Source organism: Orycteropus afer, unplaced genomic scaffold, assembly GCF_000298275.1.
Source record: "Orycteropus afer afer isolate SDZICR_OR568_19922 unplaced genomic scaffold, OryAfe1.0 scaffold00358, whole genome shotgun sequence".
Lineage (NCBI taxonomy): Eukaryota > Metazoa > Chordata > Mammalia > Tubulidentata > Orycteropodidae > Orycteropus > Orycteropus afer.
In genome coordinates, this window is record NW_006921945.1 from 1,738,955 (window position 1) to 1,757,950 (window position 18,996).

Genomic DNA, 18,996 nt, shown 5'->3' on the forward strand with positions numbered 1-18,996 from the left:
TGCTCTTCTGGCCTGCTTCTTTGGGTGTCCCTGAGTTTCCCCTCCTCACCTAATCCCTTCGGCTGATTGCTCTTCTCTTTTATATTGAAAATATAAGTAGCAGAATATAAACCAGTTCAACAAATAAAATCAGAAATCTTAAAGCTCAAAGTGACTTTAGAGAGGTCATGCACCCTAAGCTCTTACCAGTATAGGACCCTTGCTTGGCCATATTGAAAGACAACCATCTACTCTGTGTTGATATTTCTAGGGAGAAGAAACTCAGTTACTTTCTTTTCCATTATCGTTCCCTTGTAACATGTTATTACTATCTGTCTTCCCAGCTGCCACCCAGTTTTTCGTAGTTAAACTATAATCTTGGACACATCACTTAACCGTTGTGTGTGTGTTTCCTTGTGTACCCAGTACTGCTTTGCTCTTTTTCCCATCACCAGGTTTTTTGAGGACGGGCTGGGTTGTCTGTGAAAGTGTTGTGTGAGGTATAGGTGGTCTTTACTTGTCACTGTCACATCTCTGCAGACCTGGAGCAGCAACCGTCTGTTTCCCAGCGCAGAGGAGGCCACGCTCTTCCTGGGAACACTGGATACCATTTTCCTCTTCTCCTACGCTGTGGTAAGTTTTGAGCACTGGACACCATTTTCCTCTTCTCCTACGCTGTGGTAAGTTTTGAGCACTAGACACCATTTTTCTCCTACGCTGTGGAAAGTTTTGAACACTGGACACCATTTTTCTCTTACGCTGTGGTAAGTTTTCATAGTCTAGTATTTTAAGGTAAGGGATGTGTATAAGAAGATGACTCTAAACCTTATGATGTTTCTAAGGGTTTTGGAATTTACTGACCAGTGGCAAGTTCAGTATTTCTGAAGTTTTTATTTTGTGTTTTCATTCATTCAGCAAACATTTATTAGTACCTAGCACAGGCAGGTACTTTTCTAGTCACAGGACATTCATCAGTAAACAACACACATAAAATCCCTACCTTTAGAAAGCTTATTTTCTTGCAGTGGTAAAAGGCTCTGAATAAGGAAGTAACAGCATGTTCGGGGGTGATAAGTGCTGTGGAGAACAATAATGCAAGGAAAGGGGAGTAGAAAGACCTGGGTGGGGGTATCATTTGAAGGAAGTGGTTGGGGAAGACCTCCCTAAGGATGGCTGTTGAGTAAAGACCAGATGTCGGTCGGTGTGATCAGTGACTACGCTGGGGCAGCAGAAGTGAGAGCCAAGGTAGTGGGCTCAGGTCTCAGGTCTCAGGGCCTTGTCTCTTCTGGGGCTTTGGCTTCACCATGTGAGGTGGTAGCCCCTGGAAAGTTTTGTGCAGAGCAGTGACAGGGTCTGACTTGCATAGTGAGGTGTCATGCTGTGCTGTGAGATTGGACTGAGGACTGAGACAGCCTAGCAAGGCTGCTGTGCTGGGGAGCTGAGGAATGGTGGCTTGGGTCCAGAGTGGAAGGGAATGAGGTGAAGAGAAGTGGCCAGATTTATCTCTACTTTGAAGGTAGAGCCACCATCTTTTCCTTTTACTGAATATGGACTAGAAGAGAAAGAGACTGAGGCCTAACTCTGGGTATAAGACCAAGGGAAGGGGTGGTTTCGGGAAAATCGGTTTTGGGCACATTATGTTTGAAGTGGCTGTTGTTGCCCAGTGGTGAAGAGTAGATACTAGGATAGTTAGGTGACCACTGTTGCCAAAATATGACGTTGAGTGTATCCCACCTGAATTTAGACACAATCTCAAGAATGGATTAGATGCATTAAACACCAGAGACACTGAAGACTTAGGGGGGTTGTGGGATGACATGAAACACACACATGAGGAAAGCACAAGGTCATTAAAAAGACAGGAAAGGAAGAAAAGACCAAAGTGGGTGTCAGAAGAGACTCTGAAACTTGCTGTTGAACGTAGAAGAGCTAAAGTGATTGGAACAAATAAAATAAAACCTGAATAGAAGATTTCTAAGGGCAGCTCAAGAAGACCTAGTAAAGTATTATAATGAAATGTGCAAAGACCTGGAGGTACAAAGCCAAAAGAGAAGAACACACTTGGCATCTCTCAAGTTGAGAGAACTGAAGGAAAAATTCAAGCCTCAAGTTCAATATTGAAGCATTCTTTGGGCAAAATAATGAATTACACAGGAAACATCAAAAGAAGGTGGAAGGAATACATAGATTCACTGTACCAAAAATAATTGATTAATCGGCCGTTTCAGGAGGTAGCACATGACCAAGAACCAATGGTATTGAAGAAGTCAAAGCTGCGCTGAAGACGCTGGTGAAAAACAAGGCTTCAGGAATTGATGGAATACCAATTGAGATGTTTAACAAATGGATGCAATGCTGGAAGCACTTACTCATCTGTGCCACGAAATTTGGAAAACAGCTACTTGGACATCTGACTGGAAGAGATCCATATTTGTGTCCATTCCAAAGAAGGGTAATCCAGTAGAATGTGGAAATTATCAAATCATATCATTAATATCACAGGCAAGTAAAATTTTGCTGAAAATAATTAAAAAATGTTTGTAGCAATACATTGACAGGCAACTGCCAGAAATTTCAGCTGGATTCAGAAGAGGATGTGAAATGAGGATATCATTGCTGGTATCAGATTGGTTGTGGCTAGAAGCAGAGAATACCGGAAAGATGTTTACTTAGTTTTGTTGACTATGCAAAGACATTTGACTGTGTGGATCATAACAAGTTATTGATAACATTACAAAGAATGGGAATTCCAGGACACTTAATTGGAAACTGTTTATAGACGAAGAGTCATTGATTCAAACAGAACAAGGGGATTTTGCATATTTTCAAATCAGGAAAGGTACACATCAGGGCTGTATCCTTTCACCATACTTACTCAACCTGTATGCTGAATAAATAATCTGAGAAGCCAGACTGTACGAAAGAACACAGCATCAGGATTGGAGGAAGACTCAGTAATAACCTGATATGTAGATGACACAACCTTGCTTGCTGAAAGTGAAGAAGACTTGAAGCATTTACTGATGAACATCAGAGAGTACAGACTTTGGTATAGATTGCACCTCAACATAAAATAAAACTGGTCCTCACAACTGGACCAGTGAGCAACATCATAATCAGAGAAAAGCCTAACATTGTCAAGGATTTCATTTTACTAGGATCCACAGTCAACACCCATGAAAGCAGAAGCCAAGAAGTCAAGACAGTGAATTGCATTGGGCAGATCTGCTGCAGAAAACCTCTTTAAAGTATTAAAGATGTCACTGTGAAGACTAAGGTGCCCTGATCCAAGCCATAGTATTTTTAGTCCCCTCATACACATGTGGAAGCTGGACAGTGAATAAGGAAGAGTGCAGAGGAATTGACACATTTGAATTGTGTTGGCAAAGAATACCGAACGTGCCAGGGACTGCCAGCAGAACAGACAAACCTGTCCCGGAGGAAATACAATCCTCATGCTCCTTAGAAGCAAGACTGACGAGACTTTCTCAGACTTTGGCCATGTTTTCAGGAGGTCAGTGAAAAAGAGGAAGACTCAACAAGATGAATTGATACGGTGACTGCAGCAGTGGGCTGAAACGTAGTGACAGTTGTGAGGATGGCTCAGGACTGGGCAGTGTTGCGTTCTGTTGTACATAGGTTGCTATGAGCCAGGACTGTCTTAATGGCACCTAACATCAGTAACAAGTTGTTACCCAGTGGTGAAAAGCAGAAACTGGGTTATGTGTGGCTGTAGTTCACAGGAGAGGTTCAGGGTGGAGACATAGATTTCAGAGAACTTAGCATGTGTGTGGTTGTTAAAGTTATTAAATGGGTGAAATCATCAAGACACTAGGTAAGGAGAGGGTAGCTAGTTGAAGATTGGACCCTGGACCTTCCAGGATTTAGACCAGAGGAGGTGAGGAATAGGAAGGAGGCCTAGATGGAGTGGAAGGGGCGTAGGAAAACTTTTGCGTCTCGGGTCCTGGGAGTCATGCCAAGATGACTGTGGCCCTTCTGTCTGAGGTCTTTCTTGTATTGGCAGCTAGAATGTCTCGTGGGCTGTAGGGAACTTGCAAGGGAGCACTGAGTTAGAGCCGTGCTGCTGATGGTGGCCACAGCTGCACTGGGCTGTGGGCATTCTAACTTCCTACTTTAGACAGGTGTCTAGTTATAAAGAAATCTTTAAGTTATGAATGTCAAGGTGATGAGAAGTACTGGGTGCAAGTCCTAAGGTAATCTCTGAATGGTCATTTGGGAAATTATTAGAATGTCTTCTCTTCAAAGAGGAGACTTACAGAAACAGTCGGAACAGGTGGCAGACCATCTAGCCTAGTTCCTCTCTAGGCATTTTCTGGACAAAATCTTGAGACACACTTGTTGGGCTTTAGCTAGACCGCTCTAGTGTTGGGCACTCCCTTCTCTGGGAGCTGGCACGTTCATGAAGGCCCTGTGGTCCAGCGGGAAGAGCCTGGTTTGTGGTCCATGGACCACCCTGCCCCATAAACCAGCTCTGCTGTGCTGTATGTGGACTGGCATCCCACCTTGTGTGAGGTCTCCTCATCTGAAGAGCTGGGGCGATGATACCTGTCTGCAGGACTAAATAGATAACGAAGGAAAAAAGCCATGAAAACCAGCAACCCTGGTTCTTTGTGTTAAGCCGCATTTGCATTCCGAAACTTCCGGGCATTCATCTTAAGTTGCTGGCCGGGTTAGGTATAATCGGAAACAATTGATTTTCTTTGTCCTCTTTAGCATACAGTGTGAGTGGCAGCTGTCTAGAGCATAGATCTGTCCTGAAGCTTTGTCCCTTTGGAGTTAGTCTTAGCTTGACGATAATTAGGGAGAGAAGTTTGTCATTCCAGTCGTTGCCTATGCCCTCTCCAATGGATTAGTCTATTTACTGGAAAGACTTGGTCCTGTCTGAATATAGGTTTTTTTTTAGTCGCTACATTTCCCATTCTGCATCTTTCTGGGGAATCTACGTGTGTTGCCCTTGAGATCTTTAGTCTCCTTTCCTGCCATGAGCTCAGGCTTTTCATTCCTGGGACCCTGTGGGAGGAGAGCGGAAGGCAGAGGCTTTGTTCCCGTCCTGAGGAACCGTTGTCTCTGACGCCTGACGGGCCCGCCAGTGCTGTCGGGGCACCCGGGCAGCTGGCATGTCCACTGAGCGTCTGCTCTGCCGCTTACAAGCTGTCATCGAACCTGTGGCTGAGTTCACATGCAAGTAGGAAAGGAGCTCGATTGGGAAGTGATTACAACCAGTGTTTAGGAGGCAGTTGGTCTAGAAGATGAGGAGAGTATGCTTGCTAATTAGCATCATTAATTCCGGCTGTATTTTTAGTCCCCTCTTTGGCAACTGGAATCTAATAAAACTCAGTTTGTACTGAGTTGTGGTGTGTTGGTGAGTAAGGTGTGTGCAGTGTCGTGTGCAGGAACTAATTGTCCTTTCGTGAGGCCTTTGTGAACCTGACAATTGGCCCGTTTAGGTGTGAGAGTGACACGCAGTTGTCCATAACCCCAGGGCAGTGTGTGCCTCATCTGTGTTGGAATGCTTGCTACTTTTTCTAAACTCTGTTGTTATTTGGAGCTGCAGAATAGAATGTTTTATTTTTCAGGGCCTTTTCATCAGCGGTGTCGTTGCGGACCGGCTTAATTTACGCTGTGTCCTGTCTTTCGGCATGTGTTCTTCTGCATTAGTGGTAAGTTGGAAAAATAATTTTTTTCCTTTAGGCAGGTATGTTAGAATCCAAGTAGTCCCCCTACTTGCATATGGTTGAATGATAAGCATAACGTGCCCACTTAAATATACTTAAATCCTGTATGTGTGCATATAATGTGCATAGCATGCATGGGAAATTGACACATGAGGAGACTGTGCAGTTTGTGAGAAACCATGTAAGACACACATAATTTGAATAAGAACATAGCAGTCTTCAGTTTCCCGTTCCCTTTTCTGCCTTTTTCCATAGCTAGGCTTTGAAGTCCGATTGGGAGCCTGTCTCTCGGGTGGAGGCTGTGCGCGTGCAGGTGTGCTGCTCAGTGTCTTCCCAGCTCCCTCTCACTGTGCTTCACCACCTGGCTCTTCTAGGTGCCTGCACGCCCCAGGCCCCTACCATAGCGTGTCTCTTCCCTCTGTCCCTCTGCTGGGCTGCACTTCCTGGGCTGTAGGACGAGGTGCTTGCATGCAGTGTGTAAAACACAGAGCGTGAAGCCCTCTTCTCTCGTCTTATGTGTCTTTGGGTGATGACGCCTCTTTCCCGATGCCTTTCTCTGCAGACCCCTAAGCCATTGGCCACTTGATGCCTTTTCTGCGGACCCCCCAGCAGGGTGGACCACCTTCTTCTGTGTGTGGTTATTAGCAGTTAGTGTTGCCAGTCCTTAGGTTCATAGCAAAGTGTGTTAGACTGGGTTCTCTAGAGAAACAAAAACACCAGCAAAGTGTATATCTAGAGAGAGAGAGAAAAAATAAATTTATCTTAGGAAAATGGTTCACAAACGTATTGAAGCCGGCAAGTCCAAAGTCCCTGGAGGAAACGTCAGGCTGGAGGCAGCCTTAGCTTCTGCAAGCGCAGGGGGCCGAGAAATTCAAGGCTGGCAGGCAGTACACTGGTTGTTGACTCCAACGAAAGACGAATCCAAGATCTCCAGGCCGAGCGGAGGGCTGCTCACTCACGGAAGGTTGTAGGCAGCACACCAGGGTCCCAATCCCTCAAAGAATGTCTCTCTTCCCAGGATGTCCCTGGATATCCTGGAAGTAGGCCACACCCCTAGGGAAACTCCCCTTGGGCAGATTGGCTACTCAGAACACAATCATCCGATCCCATCATGGGAACAACCCCACAGAACTGGGGTCCAGCCAAGTTGACACACAGCTCCAACTATCACACAAAGGATGTTTTAGTGGCTATCTAGCTTGTGCTGTCGAGTTAACTCTGACTTGTGGTGGCCCCATGTGTGCAGAGTTGAACTGCTCTCTGGGATTTTCAGGCTTGCAAGGCACCTTTGAGTGGGTTTGAACTGCCAGCCTTTTGGCAAGCAGTTGAGTGCCTCCCCGTTTGTTCCACTCAGGGACTCCTGTGGTGGGTGTAGCACTGCATACATGCAGACTTCTCTGGGATTGGGCCGCCTGCCTAGTCCAAGATGGATGGACACGGTGGCTGCAGCAGTGGGCTCAGGGATAGCAGGGATCGTGAGGCTGGCACAGGACCGGGCAGTGTTTCGTTCTGTTGTGCATAGTGTCACCGTGAGTTGGAGATGACTTGGCGACGCCTGACAACAACAACAATAGGCCGCCTGGGTGTCAGTTCCACTGCTGCCGTTTTCCAGATTATGACCTTAGAGACGCGACTTCTTGATTTGGAAAGGGATATTCCTGTCCCCCACCTCCATCCCTTTGCACATACTCCAAACCAGAAGCAGGTTCACAGCAGTCTGAACAGTGGACACAGTTTGTAAAATGCAGAGAGCTGTGCTGTAAAACCAGGTGACAGGATGTAAAATGCGGAGAGCTAAGTGTACTGGATGCAGCGTGTGACGTGCGGAGAACGAGGGGTACTGGATGTGCAGTGTATAAAACACGGAGCAAAGCATCTTGGATGCGGCGTGTAAAACGTGGATTGCTGCACTGTAAAACGAGGTGACTGGACACACTGTGTAAGTGTGGAGAGTGAAGTGTACTGGACGTGGCGTGTAAAATGCAGAGAGCGAAGCGTACTGGACGTGGTGTATAAAACACGGAGAGCTGGCCTGTAGGACGAGGTGCTTGGATGCAGCGTGTAAAACACGGAGCGTGAAGCGTGCTGCACGTGGCCTGTAAAACGTGGAGAGCTGTGCTGTAGGGTGAGGTTTGGGGGCTCAGCATCTAAGTCTGGCTCGCTGTGCTTCTTCCACTTACGTGCACTGTGCAGTAAGCCGCGCTCCAAGGACAGAGTCCCCAGTCAGTGGCTCCAGAGGCTGGGGAGGAGGGAGGGTGAGGCGTTTGGAACTACGTCAGCCTGCTGAGTGCTGTGCAGGGCAAGGCCTGGAGCTGATTCATCTTTATTTGCTCAGCAGCGTCTGGTAGGAAGTTTTGTTGATTGGATGAAAGTGTGGAGTTTGGTTAGATCCTGGTTCGTTTTATTTTCAACGTCTGCCCCCTTGAGTTCAGGGAAAACCGTTTTTCCTTGAAATTTTAGAAATTGAAATACTTTTGTCACAAGCTGCTCTCCACACAGATAATATGCACACTTTACACTAAGTTGTAGTTTATGTATCTCAAAGTTGCATTGTGAGGTACACAGATGCACCCTCTTTAGTTTTCAGGGACAAGTAACTGCGCCCCTCCATCTTGTGTAGCCAGTGAGCTTTCTATCCTCCTAGGCCTGCTAATTGCAGGAGGTCACATACCTGGAAGCATACTGCTTTCTACGTGCTGTTTCCAGACCCATGCCAGGTATTCCTCAAAAGGCCTTGACTGCATATGAAATGGCCACTCTAGCAGAATGCCTGGACCACAAGTTCACTGAGCTGAACCCACACTGATTAACTAATGACCATAGCAGTACTGATGGCCAGGGCTCATCCGGCTCCCAGTACATGCTGGCGCTGTTCTGACAGGTATTCCGATGCGAACTGAGTCCCACCCTCTTCCACTAAGTCCTCTCAGTCTTGTCCGACAGCCACGTTCGACAGCACAGCTCACTGCACGGCATGTGCTGCGTCCAGTATACTTCGCGCTCCATGTGTCACACACTGCATCTGGTTGTCTTCACTGTCCATGTTTACACACTGTGTCTGGTATGCTTCACTCTCACGTTTTACGTGCTGTGGGCAGTCACGTGGTTTTACAGTGCAGCTCTGTGCGTGTTACATGCTGTAGCCACTACTCAGACTGCCGTGACTCTGCTTCCTGTTGGGAGTACATGCAGAGGGTTGGCTGCAGAGTTGGGGCTGTAGGGACTGGCCTAATGATTTTCGGGGGTGCAGAGGCCCCCTGATGCTCCCAGGCACTGGAAAAGTCTGTGGTTGGGCGAGATGGTCTAGTGGTTGCAGCCTGGAGCTCCAGGGTCAAGACTGCATGGGTCAGACTCCGCTGTTCTCGTAACTGACTTTGGCAAGTCAGCTTCTGAGCCTTAGCTTTGTCATCTGTGCACTTGGATAGTATCCATAGTGTCGTCTCCCAGGATTGACAGAGTGAGTGCCATGTACTGATAGGTGAGCTCAGATTCTGGGGTAGCGAGTCAGCTAGTGTCCGGCTGTTGTTAGCACCCCTCACATCTGTCCCCCACGCCCTGTCCTTGGCATCTGTGCCCTTAAACTGCTCAAGCGGCACCCTTCTCCCTCTACACCCTACTCTGTACAGCAGTGGCCACCCAGCAAGGCTGCCCCTCAGCAGTGTTCCATGCCTGGTTTGTGCATCTGAACCGTGATCGAAACAGTTCACAGATAGGAACGTCACAGCGAGTTTAAGTTCTTGTGAACGTTCATGTTTTGAGAGAGACACTTGTGAGCAGATGGCTTGCCCATTGTTGGAATCTAGGAGGCAATTTCTTTAGGGGACAGTGATGCTCCCCTGCAGGGTCCCCGGGGGAATACAGTTGGGGGTCATCTCCTTTCTCAGGAGAATGCTTGTCCTTCTTTGACCTGAGAGGACAGTGAAGAGGAAGGACTAGACCGTCCTTCTGCCCGCCCCCCACCACCAGGTGTCATTCATCGGCCGTGTCCACCTCCAGCTACAGGTGCACTGAATGGCTGATGTTCCAGGAGGGTGTTTTCGGGAACATTACCTGCGGCGATCACTTTTCTTCATGGGATGTGTGGCTGTGTAGTAGTGGTGCATCTGGTCTAAATATAGGATGCATTTGAAATCTTTAGTTCACTGTTCAGAAAACTCACTGGGTTTGTAGAAGAGTCTCTGTGCCTGTGATCTGTGGATGAAAATCTTGTACCGCTAACCCAGGCACATGGTGTTTTAGCTCCACAGTGTGGTGGTGGTGGAGTGAATGGCTACTGTGTGTTTTTAAATAAGATTGAAGTTGGGTAAATGATGCTGTTTCAGACACTACACAATGCTGCATGCACAGCATTGTGGTTGGTGCTCTCTTACATTCCAAAGCAAATTGGGATTGTGTTTGGAGATGCAGTGTGAGTGCTCTGAGACTGTGCTCTTGTGGGCGTGGGTCTAGAAGTGGCGTCCCCAGTTGGTAGTTGGGTTCTGGAGTCCAGGCAGTGGCTCGTGGGGTCGTACTGAGGGTTACACTTAGCCCTGCGCCCACACAGGTTTCCAGGAAACCAGATGGACACATGTGCGGTGGGGTCTGAGCCTGAGCGTGAACTTCCCCAGGGGGAGGTGCCATTGGAGGCGTGATAGAAGGGACATGGCTCCTGAGTTTCATGTTGTTTGCCACCTCTGCCTCTCTTGTCGATGGTGATTTGGTGGCCAGTGTGCTCAGCTCTGGCTCTGAGTGTGGCATCTCAGAGCTGGCTGTGTGCACCGTAGGCCCTGGGTATTTCCTGTGTGCCCGGTAAGTATGGTGTGTCGTTGAGGACACAGCATGTGTGGTGTCACTCGTCTTTTTGTGTCCTTCCCTCCCAGGTGTTTGTCTTTGGCACCCTCACGGAATGGCTGCACTTCTACAACAAGTGGTTCTACTGCTGCCTGTGGATCGTCAACGGCCTGCTGCAGTCCACCGGCTGGCCCTGCGTGGTCGCCGTCATGGGCAACTGGTTTGGGAAAGCCGGGTACAGCACTTCTTTCTCTTAACAGAACCGCTCAGCAGTTGGGTACAGTTCAGGCTCGCCCGAGTCCATTAGTGTGATCCCTTAGACACTGTGCACGTCTTCCGTGTCGTTTACAAAGTTAGAATAAATAGTTCAGAGAGAGATGGTGTCCAGGCAGAGTGCACGGCACAGGAGATGGGCCGTGTAGTTTATCTCCTCACGACACCCCTCCCTGGCCCTCTCCTGGCCTCCCTCAGATTGTGAGTGTGGGTGAAGGCAGCATGGTACAGATTTTCCCTTCACTTCCATTCCCTTTGGAGAAACCCCCATCTCCCTGGCTATCTTCCTGCGGGTTTGCCTCCACTCCTCTCCAGAGACTCGTGTCTGGTTTACGCCTCTTACGCTGAAAATAAAGGAAGCTGAGGCCAGAGTTAGTCACGTGCCTTGTCTAAGGGCTGAAATTGATTCAGGTGAACTACGCCAAATGCTGGGGCTCAGCTACATTGAACGGTTTTCCCTTGACCTTCAAGTACTGACCAGGCTATATGTGACTATATGTATATTAGTTACATCTTTTGTCCATTTTTTAAAATCTTGTTTTGAGGTAATTGTATATTCATAAACAGTTTTTTTGGGTCCTTACTGAGTTTTGATTTTCTTTGCATTCTGGATACAAGTTTTACTAGATGAGTGATAGGCACGTGTTTCTGCCAGTGCGTGATTTGTCTTTTTATTCTCTTGTCTTCGATGAGCCCAACATTGGACTTTAAGATGACAAACTTTGAGAGCTAGGTGTGACTGCTGCTGGGTCATTTTGATGTACTTAAACCATCCTTGCGGAGAAGGCTGACTTTGTAATGTGCATCTTCACTGTTTGGCCACTCTGCGCTTCGACTGTCGCATGGAGCCCTCGCACTCACCGTCTTCTGTCGCTCACTGTTCTCCACCTTAGGCGAGGCGTCATTTTTGGACTGTGGAGCGCCTGCGCTTCTGTGGGCAATATTTTGGGCGCATGCCTGGCTTCATCTGTTCTGCAGTATGGTTACGAGGTAAGGTTTGTTGTCTTCTAACTTTATCTTGAGTATATATATATATATTTTTTTTTCTTTTTTTTTTTTTTATTAGGATTTGGGTGAAGATTTACAGAGTAAATTCACTTTTCATACAGCAGTTCACATATACTTTGTCTCATGTCATTGACCAAAATTTACAATGCAGCAGCTCCCCTCCCACTTCCTCCCCATAGTTACCTCCTCCCAGTGTCCATCCCTTTATACTCTTCGAGAGGCCCATTGTCTGCCAACCCTGTATATGATCTTGGATACACTCTCCATTTAGACATACATAATTGTTTAGCTTGTTCACCCATCTATCCGTCCCTATTCCCATGTTTGCTTTCATTGACAACTCAGTATTGTATTTACAAAGGGGTTCATATTTGTTGTTTGTACTGCCCATGTAACTCTCTCTGTCTTTCTCATCCTCAATGCTGCCATATTGGTCACTCACATTTGGTACATTGCCCTTCTCTTCACCCAAATCAATATTTATCTCTATCTATCTAACAGCATTCCCTCCCCTTCCCTCCCACCCCTGGTAACCAACAAAGAAAATGTCCTCCAATATATAAACCTTTCCTTAACTTTTACAATAACGGACTAATACAATATTTGTCCTTTTGTGACTGACTTATTTCGCTCAGCATAATGTCCTCCAAGTTCATCCATGTTATGCGGTGTTTTGCAGATTCTACATTATTCTTTAGCATTGCATAGTATTCCATTGTGTGAATGTACCAAAGTTTGGTTATCCATTCCTCAGTTGTTGGCCATCTAGGTTGTTTCCAAGTTTTGGCTATTGTAAATAGTGCTGTGATGAACATCGGCGTGCATATATCTGTTCTTGTTATGGCTCTCACTTCTTTAGGGTATATACCTAGTAATGGGATGGCTGGGTCAAATGGTATTTGTATTTCCAACTTTTGAAGGAATCGCCATACTGCTTTCCACAATGGTTGTACCATTTTACAGTCCCACCAGCAGTGTATGAGAGTCCCAATCTCTCCACAACCTCACCAGCATTTGTTATTTTCTGTCTTGTTGAACTTTGCTACTAGTGCTGGAGCAAGATGGTATCTCATTGTTGTTTTGATTTGCATCTCTCTAATAGCTAATGATCGTGAGCATTTCTTCATATGTTTGTTGGCCGCTTGAATATCCTCCTTGGTGAAGTGTCTATTCATGTCTTCTGCCTATTTTTTAATTGGATTGTTTGTCTTTTTGTTATTGAGGTGTTGGAGTGTTCTATAAATTCTAGAGATAAGTCCCTTGTCAGATACGTTATTACCAAATATTTTTTCCCAATCTGTAGGTTCTCTTTTGACTCTTTTGGAGAAGTCTTTGGAAGTACATAAACATTTAATTTTTAGAAGGTCCCAATCATCTGGCTTCTCTTCTGCTGTTGGTGCATTTTGAATTATGCTTGGTAGTCTATTTATACCAAATATTAGGGCCCTTAAGTTTGACCCTAAATTTTCCTTGAGAAACTGTATAGTTCTAGGTTTCACATTTAAGTCTTTGATCCATCTGGAGTTTGTTTTTGTGTGTGGTGTGAGGTACAGATCTTGTTTCATTTTTCTGCAAATGGATCTCCAGTTTTGCCAGCACCATTTATTAAACAAACATTCTCTTCCCCACTTAATGGATTTGGGGCCTTTGTCAAAGATCAGCTGACTATAGGTCGATGGATCTATAGCTGGGTTCTCAATTCTATTCCATTGGTCTATGTATCTGTCATTGAACCAATACCAGGCAGTTTTGACTACTGTGGCTGTATAGTAGGTTTTGAGATCCAGCAATGTGAGACCTCCTACTTTGTTTTTCTTCTTCAGTTCTTGAGTATATATTTTTTATTTTGTTTTTTTCTTCTTTGAGAAGACAATATAGTGCCTCTTTAGGACTAAATAAAGCTGTGGGGCGATGTTTACATTAAAATTAAGAGTTAATCTCCTTAATACATAGAGGCACCCACATGTTGATAAGAGAAAGACCAGCACACACACACAGAAAAAGTAAAAGATTTGAGTGTGTAGCTAGTGAAGAGGAGATAGAAGTGACTCTTAAACATGAGAGAAGATACTCAGCTTCAGTCATAACTTGTTACTTAGGAGACAGCAGTAAGCTCTGCTGCGTGCCCCTGGAGCCCTTGTGGTTAGGGGCTCGGCTGGTAGCTGAGAAGTTGGTGGTTTGAACCCACCAGCCGCTCCACAGGAGAAGGATGAGGCAATCGACTTCTGTAAAGATTTCAGACTTGAATACCCTGTGGGGCAGTACTGCTCTGTCCTGTAGGGTCACTGAGTTGAAATTGGCTCAACAGCAGTGCGGATTTTGGTATGCACCCCTAGGAGCCCTGGTGGTGCAGTGGTTAGGCACTTAGTTGTTAATCAAAAGGTCAGCATTTCAAACCCATCCAGCAGCTCCATGGGAAAGGTCTGGCAATGTGTTCCCTTAAAGATTAGAACCCAGAAGACCCTGTGGGGCAGTACTGCTCTGTCACAGGGAGTCGCCGTGAGTCGGAATCTACTTGATGGCGCCGAACACTCTTAAGCACAGATGTCTCTGCCTTTATGGGGCGGTGGTGTCAGGCAGGAAAGGTACAGCCTTCCCGAGCCTCCTCTCCCTGCCCCCACCTCCCACACTTGGCTGTGAAAGGAGACACTTCCTGTGTCCCAGTGGTAAGCAACGTCTCTCCTGTCTCTTCCAGTATGCCTTCCTGGTGACGGCGTCGGTGCAGTTTGCTGGTGGAGTCGTCATCTTCTTTGGGCTCTTGGTGTCCCCAGAAGAAATCGGTGAGGAGGCCTGTCTGTTCTGCACTCCACTTCCTGTGGCAGAGCCTGAGGCCAGGGGTCGAGTCGCTTTTCTCCTTTGGGTGACTCGCAGGAGCTGTGCTGCTGTCCATGGCTGTGGGCATTGTGGGAGTGGAGGCCAGGGGCAGCGTGTGGGGTTTAGGGCCATGGCCATGCCTTTTCTAGACACAGGACAACTCGTCTTTGGTGAACAGTTTCCATAATGGAGACATGGGGTAGGAATTGGCAAGGATGTGTTTCTTACTTTATCTCTTGAGAGAGATTTCTCTCCCTTCCTGAAAATAATTTGTTTTGATACTTAACCTGTGTTTAAAGGGGAATATGGAGAGGCCCGGCCAGAGGTATGCCTTTTCAGTATTATTAAGTAATACTGGGATTCCTTGTTCTTGAAGAGGCATTTCAGTTTGACAGCATGAACCACCATTTTTATCTGAGTGGAAGGGAGTGTGATGTAGCTGAGTGTGACCCCTGCTCTGGTGCCACCAGGTAAAGTGGAGTCAGAGCCCTGGGTTCCTGGCTTGTTGGCTGTAGACCTTCACAGACCTTAGCTTCGGTCCCTTAGTAACTCCTTCTGTAAAATGGGATTGAAAGTAACACCCTAAATGCCAGTTCCTGTCGGGTCAGTTCTGACTGAGTAGCCCCACGTGTGCAGAGTGCACCTGTGTCCTGAGGGTGTTCACTGGCGGGTTCTCTGGGAGCAGATCACTAGGCCTTCCTTCTGAGGTGTCTCGGCTCAGACGACTCGGACCTTTTGGTGAGCAGCCGAGCTCTTAACTGTTTGCATCCCCTAGGACTCACAGGTGACGCTGTCTGTAAAGCACTTAGCACAATGCTCTGCACGTAGTAGGCACTCTGTAAATGGTAGTTCTTTCTCTTGCTTCAGGTCTCCCAGGTGTCGAGGCAGAAGAACATTTTGAGGAAGATTCGCACAGGCCGTTGATTACCGGTGCTGAAAATGAGGATGAGTACGATCCTGGTTACTCAGTTCAAGAAGGAGATGCTGCTAGAACCCAAGTTGGGGCAATAAGCTTCTACCAGGCGTGTTGTCTTCCTGGAGTCATACTGGTGAGCATGCTCAGCTCCCCGTGGCATCACCCAGGAGCTCTCGTAGCCTGGGAGATTTTCCTGGATACGGCAGCTTTAAGGACATAGCTTCCCTCTGGTTCTTCGTTGTGGGAATGTATGCTCAGAGTTGTGTGTCGTGCCCCTTAGCCTGTTGCTGTGTCGGCACGTAGGAGGTATCTAACGTGGGCCTACAAGCCTTGGTGTAAGGGCCAGAGAGGAGACATGTTGAGCTTTGAGGGGACCACACAGTCTGTGCTGCAGCCACTCCCTCTGCAGAGCAAAGAAGCCTCAGACGGCCTGGGACGTGGGGTGCGGCTGGGTTTGGCCTGCGGGCTCCGGCTTGCCGATGCTGACCTGGCACGTGACTCAGAAGGCCAAGTTGACATTTTATGGACCAACAAGGACTGTTGAATGGTGTGTGGAGCCTGCCTCACCTGCCTGCATTCATTCTAGGAGAAGGCTGCCTGACCTTGGGTTAAAGGGCCCAGAACACAACACTCCACGTGCTCTTGGCTGTGCAGCAAGTGTTGCTGCCACCTCTGTAGCTGGGATGCTGGCAGCAGCCGCCCTGGCTGCCTGCTGCTGTGGTTTCTCTGTGTCCACGTTTCAGGAGCTCTGGCACCGGGGTGGAGGTTAAGAGACCTAGGTTCTGCTTCCAGCGTACCCACTGTGAGACCAGGCTGAGTTCCTCACCCATCCCATGTCTCAGTCTGCTCCTGTGGGCCAGAAATCCCACGAGGCTCCCTGGGGTCTGCAGCACCTGTGAATGGGAGTGTGAATGAGCACTGTCTCTGGGATGTGTTTTTTTTTTTTTTTTTTTTTTTAATGGTGCTTTCTACATGTAGGCTCCAAGTCTGCCAGCTTCATAATTCATACTTACCAGGTCCCTTTCACCTGTGCTCCTAGGCTACAAGAACTAAAGCAGGGGGTGAAGGTAGGTTAAAATCTACCTGTGACTTTGCACACTTCTGAAACCAAAAGATGACATAAGCAGGAAGTGCGTGTACCTCTCGGCTTGCTCTTATGCTCGTGGGTGGGATCTTTATCTCGTTCCTGAGCTCTTCTGCTGGTCTCAGTTTGATTTCTGAGACAGATCTCTTGGGACTAAATAAGGAACTCTTGGGCTGTTCTTCCTGCATTTCGTGAGGGCTGGGTGTCTGAGCTGGCAGGCATGGGAAAGAAACGGAGTGAACAGAATCTCTTTGTCGGACAGTGCACATGTGATTGGGATTTGGCGCTCTAGGGGGCAGCTGTGGCCCTGCCAGGGGCTGTTCGAGAGGAGGTGGTCCCGACGGTAACTGGGAACTAGGGCAAGATTATAGGCCAGACGCCCCTTTTGTGGTCTGCCCTCTGCTGTCCCCTGTCCCTTTGATGCTAAATGTCAGAGCTTCTGGTAGGAGCAGCTTGAGTGCTGGCACTTGGTCCCACCACCGTCCTTTCCCAAAAGGAGGTGGTTTCTTTGTTTCTTCTAAATGGCATTTATCTTGTTGAGACACACGGCTTCTACGTGTGCGGTCAGGACCTTGAGGACATGTTGGCCCTTGTGGAGCCATCCTCCTCCTCCCGAGTCATCCCTGCCCCACTGACAAGTATTTACTGCCTCTAAGGGCACGAGTTTTCATTTCTGACCCACCAGGGACGCTCTTTTCTACTGACTGGGGGCTTTTGGAAATAGTCACGTGAAGATCTTTGAATTTGATGCTTCCTTACATCATGCAGTTCTGCTGGCTGGTCGTCTCACTCTCAGAGGTTCACAGTAGTCACTTCATAGGAAGCGGAAGAACCAGAAAGGTTTGGCTGCCAACAGTAAGCCATGGTGTTTCTGGGATTGATTTGCTCATAGTTAATGCCAGAGAGCAGCACGGAGACCATTTCTCTCCTCCTGGGCAAAGAAACATGAGCATGTGCCCTGCCCTCTGGGTCCCACACACGAGTTTGCTTCTCCCAGAGATCTGAGTGGAACAGTTAGAAACGAGAAGGTGTTTTCATCACCAAGGCTTGCATCCATGCTTTCCTGGCAGCCAGTGGGGATAAGGAGAAGGGGGACCAGGTCATATTAGGAAAATGGCAGTGTGTCAGTGAGTTGAATTTTACAATCGGATTTATTCGTCTCAGACTCCTTTATTTTGTTTGCTTTTTCATTGCATTACACATTGCGGCTCTGCCGAGCTGTGTGTTTCTTGCTGACCGTGGCCTGTCTTCCTTGTAGTACTCTCTAGCCTATGCCTGCCTGAAGTTGGTGAATTACTCCTTCTTCTTCTGGCTGCCCTTTTACCTGAGTAAGAACTTCAGGTGGAAGGAGGCGGAAGCCGACCAGCTGTCCATCTGGTATGACGTCGGAGGAATCGTAGGTGGGTGATGCGTTGTCTTCCTTCACGCAGTTAGTCTTTACTGGGTTATGAAATCTGGCTTCATTTAAGGTGGTGGTGCTTACAGAGCCGTTTTCCCTAAACTGTCCTACCAGGAAACGGCCACACTCTTCAAGGAAAAGCGGGATTCCCAGGCAGGGGGGACCCGGCTTGGGCAGGCCTGTAGGCTAGGCCTTTTTCTCAATTCCTTGGTGCCGAGTCTGTTCTTTTGTCTCGGGAAACATACAGATGTTTCCCTCTGCAGGCCTCTGAACATCCCCCTGCCCACTTTCAGGGATATCTAGCTGTGAAGCATCCAAGATCGAGGTTAGAACGTGACTGTCGAGTTGGAAGCGCAGCAGGGATAATTTTTGTGCATGGCTTGCTGTTGCTTCTCTGTCAGCAGTGTACTGCCTGAACAATTGCTCTTAAAAAGTTCAGCACAAGGCTGGTCCCCATGAGGCGGAGGTTAAACACGTCTCAAATGTCCAACTTTTCCAGAGTGCCGTGCCACTCCTCATCTCTGACATCAATTCCTCCTCCTCCCTCAGCACTCTCCCGCCTGTCTTAGGGTTCTGTAGTTCGCTTAACGTGTCACAGAACTCACAGACTCCCAAGGAAAAGGCTCGCGTGGTGGTGGTGGAGGCTGGGAGGGTGGCAAGTCCCAGGTCAGTGGGTGGCTCTGGAGGATTCTCCCAACTCAGGTGGCTGCAGGGGTTGGTGAACCCAAATCAGCAGGTTGGGTGAGGGCTGCTGTCTCAAGTCCAGGGGTGAGATGATGACGAACCACACGCAGAACCAGAGCCAGTGTGAGCGAACCTTCCCAGCACATTCTGTGTATACTTCCCAAAAAGCTAAGGGGGCCGCCTTGAATCACACCCTCTAGCAAGGTAGGGTTCAGGATGCATCCCACCCTAAACAGGCATAGAGACTAGCATTTACAGTATGTCACAAAACAGGATGATGGCGGAAGGGCATATGGTTCTTTTTTTTTTTTTTTGACTTTGTGTTATGATTTTTATTTTCTGGTGGTTTTTAGAATTTACCCACATTATCTCC

General features: G+C 47.6%; 1 protein-coding gene across 1 annotated transcript in view; it reads left to right on the forward strand.

Annotated features, from left to right (window-relative positions):
* SLC37A3 (solute carrier family 37 member 3) overlaps positions 1-18,996 on the forward strand; it is a 38,020-nt gene that overhangs the window by 7,153 nt on the left and 11,871 nt on the right. The window contains exons 3-9 of the mRNA XM_007952762.1: positions 520-612; positions 5,577-5,660; positions 10,535-10,680; positions 11,612-11,708; positions 14,422-14,506; positions 15,408-15,589; positions 17,799-17,940. Coding sequence (XP_007950953.1) covers positions 520-612; positions 5,577-5,660; positions 10,535-10,680; positions 11,612-11,708; positions 14,422-14,506; positions 15,408-15,589; positions 17,799-17,940 — 829 coding nt within the window. The remainder of the gene's footprint in view (positions 1-519; positions 613-5,576; positions 5,661-10,534; positions 10,681-11,611; positions 11,709-14,421; positions 14,507-15,407; positions 15,590-17,798; positions 17,941-18,996) is intronic.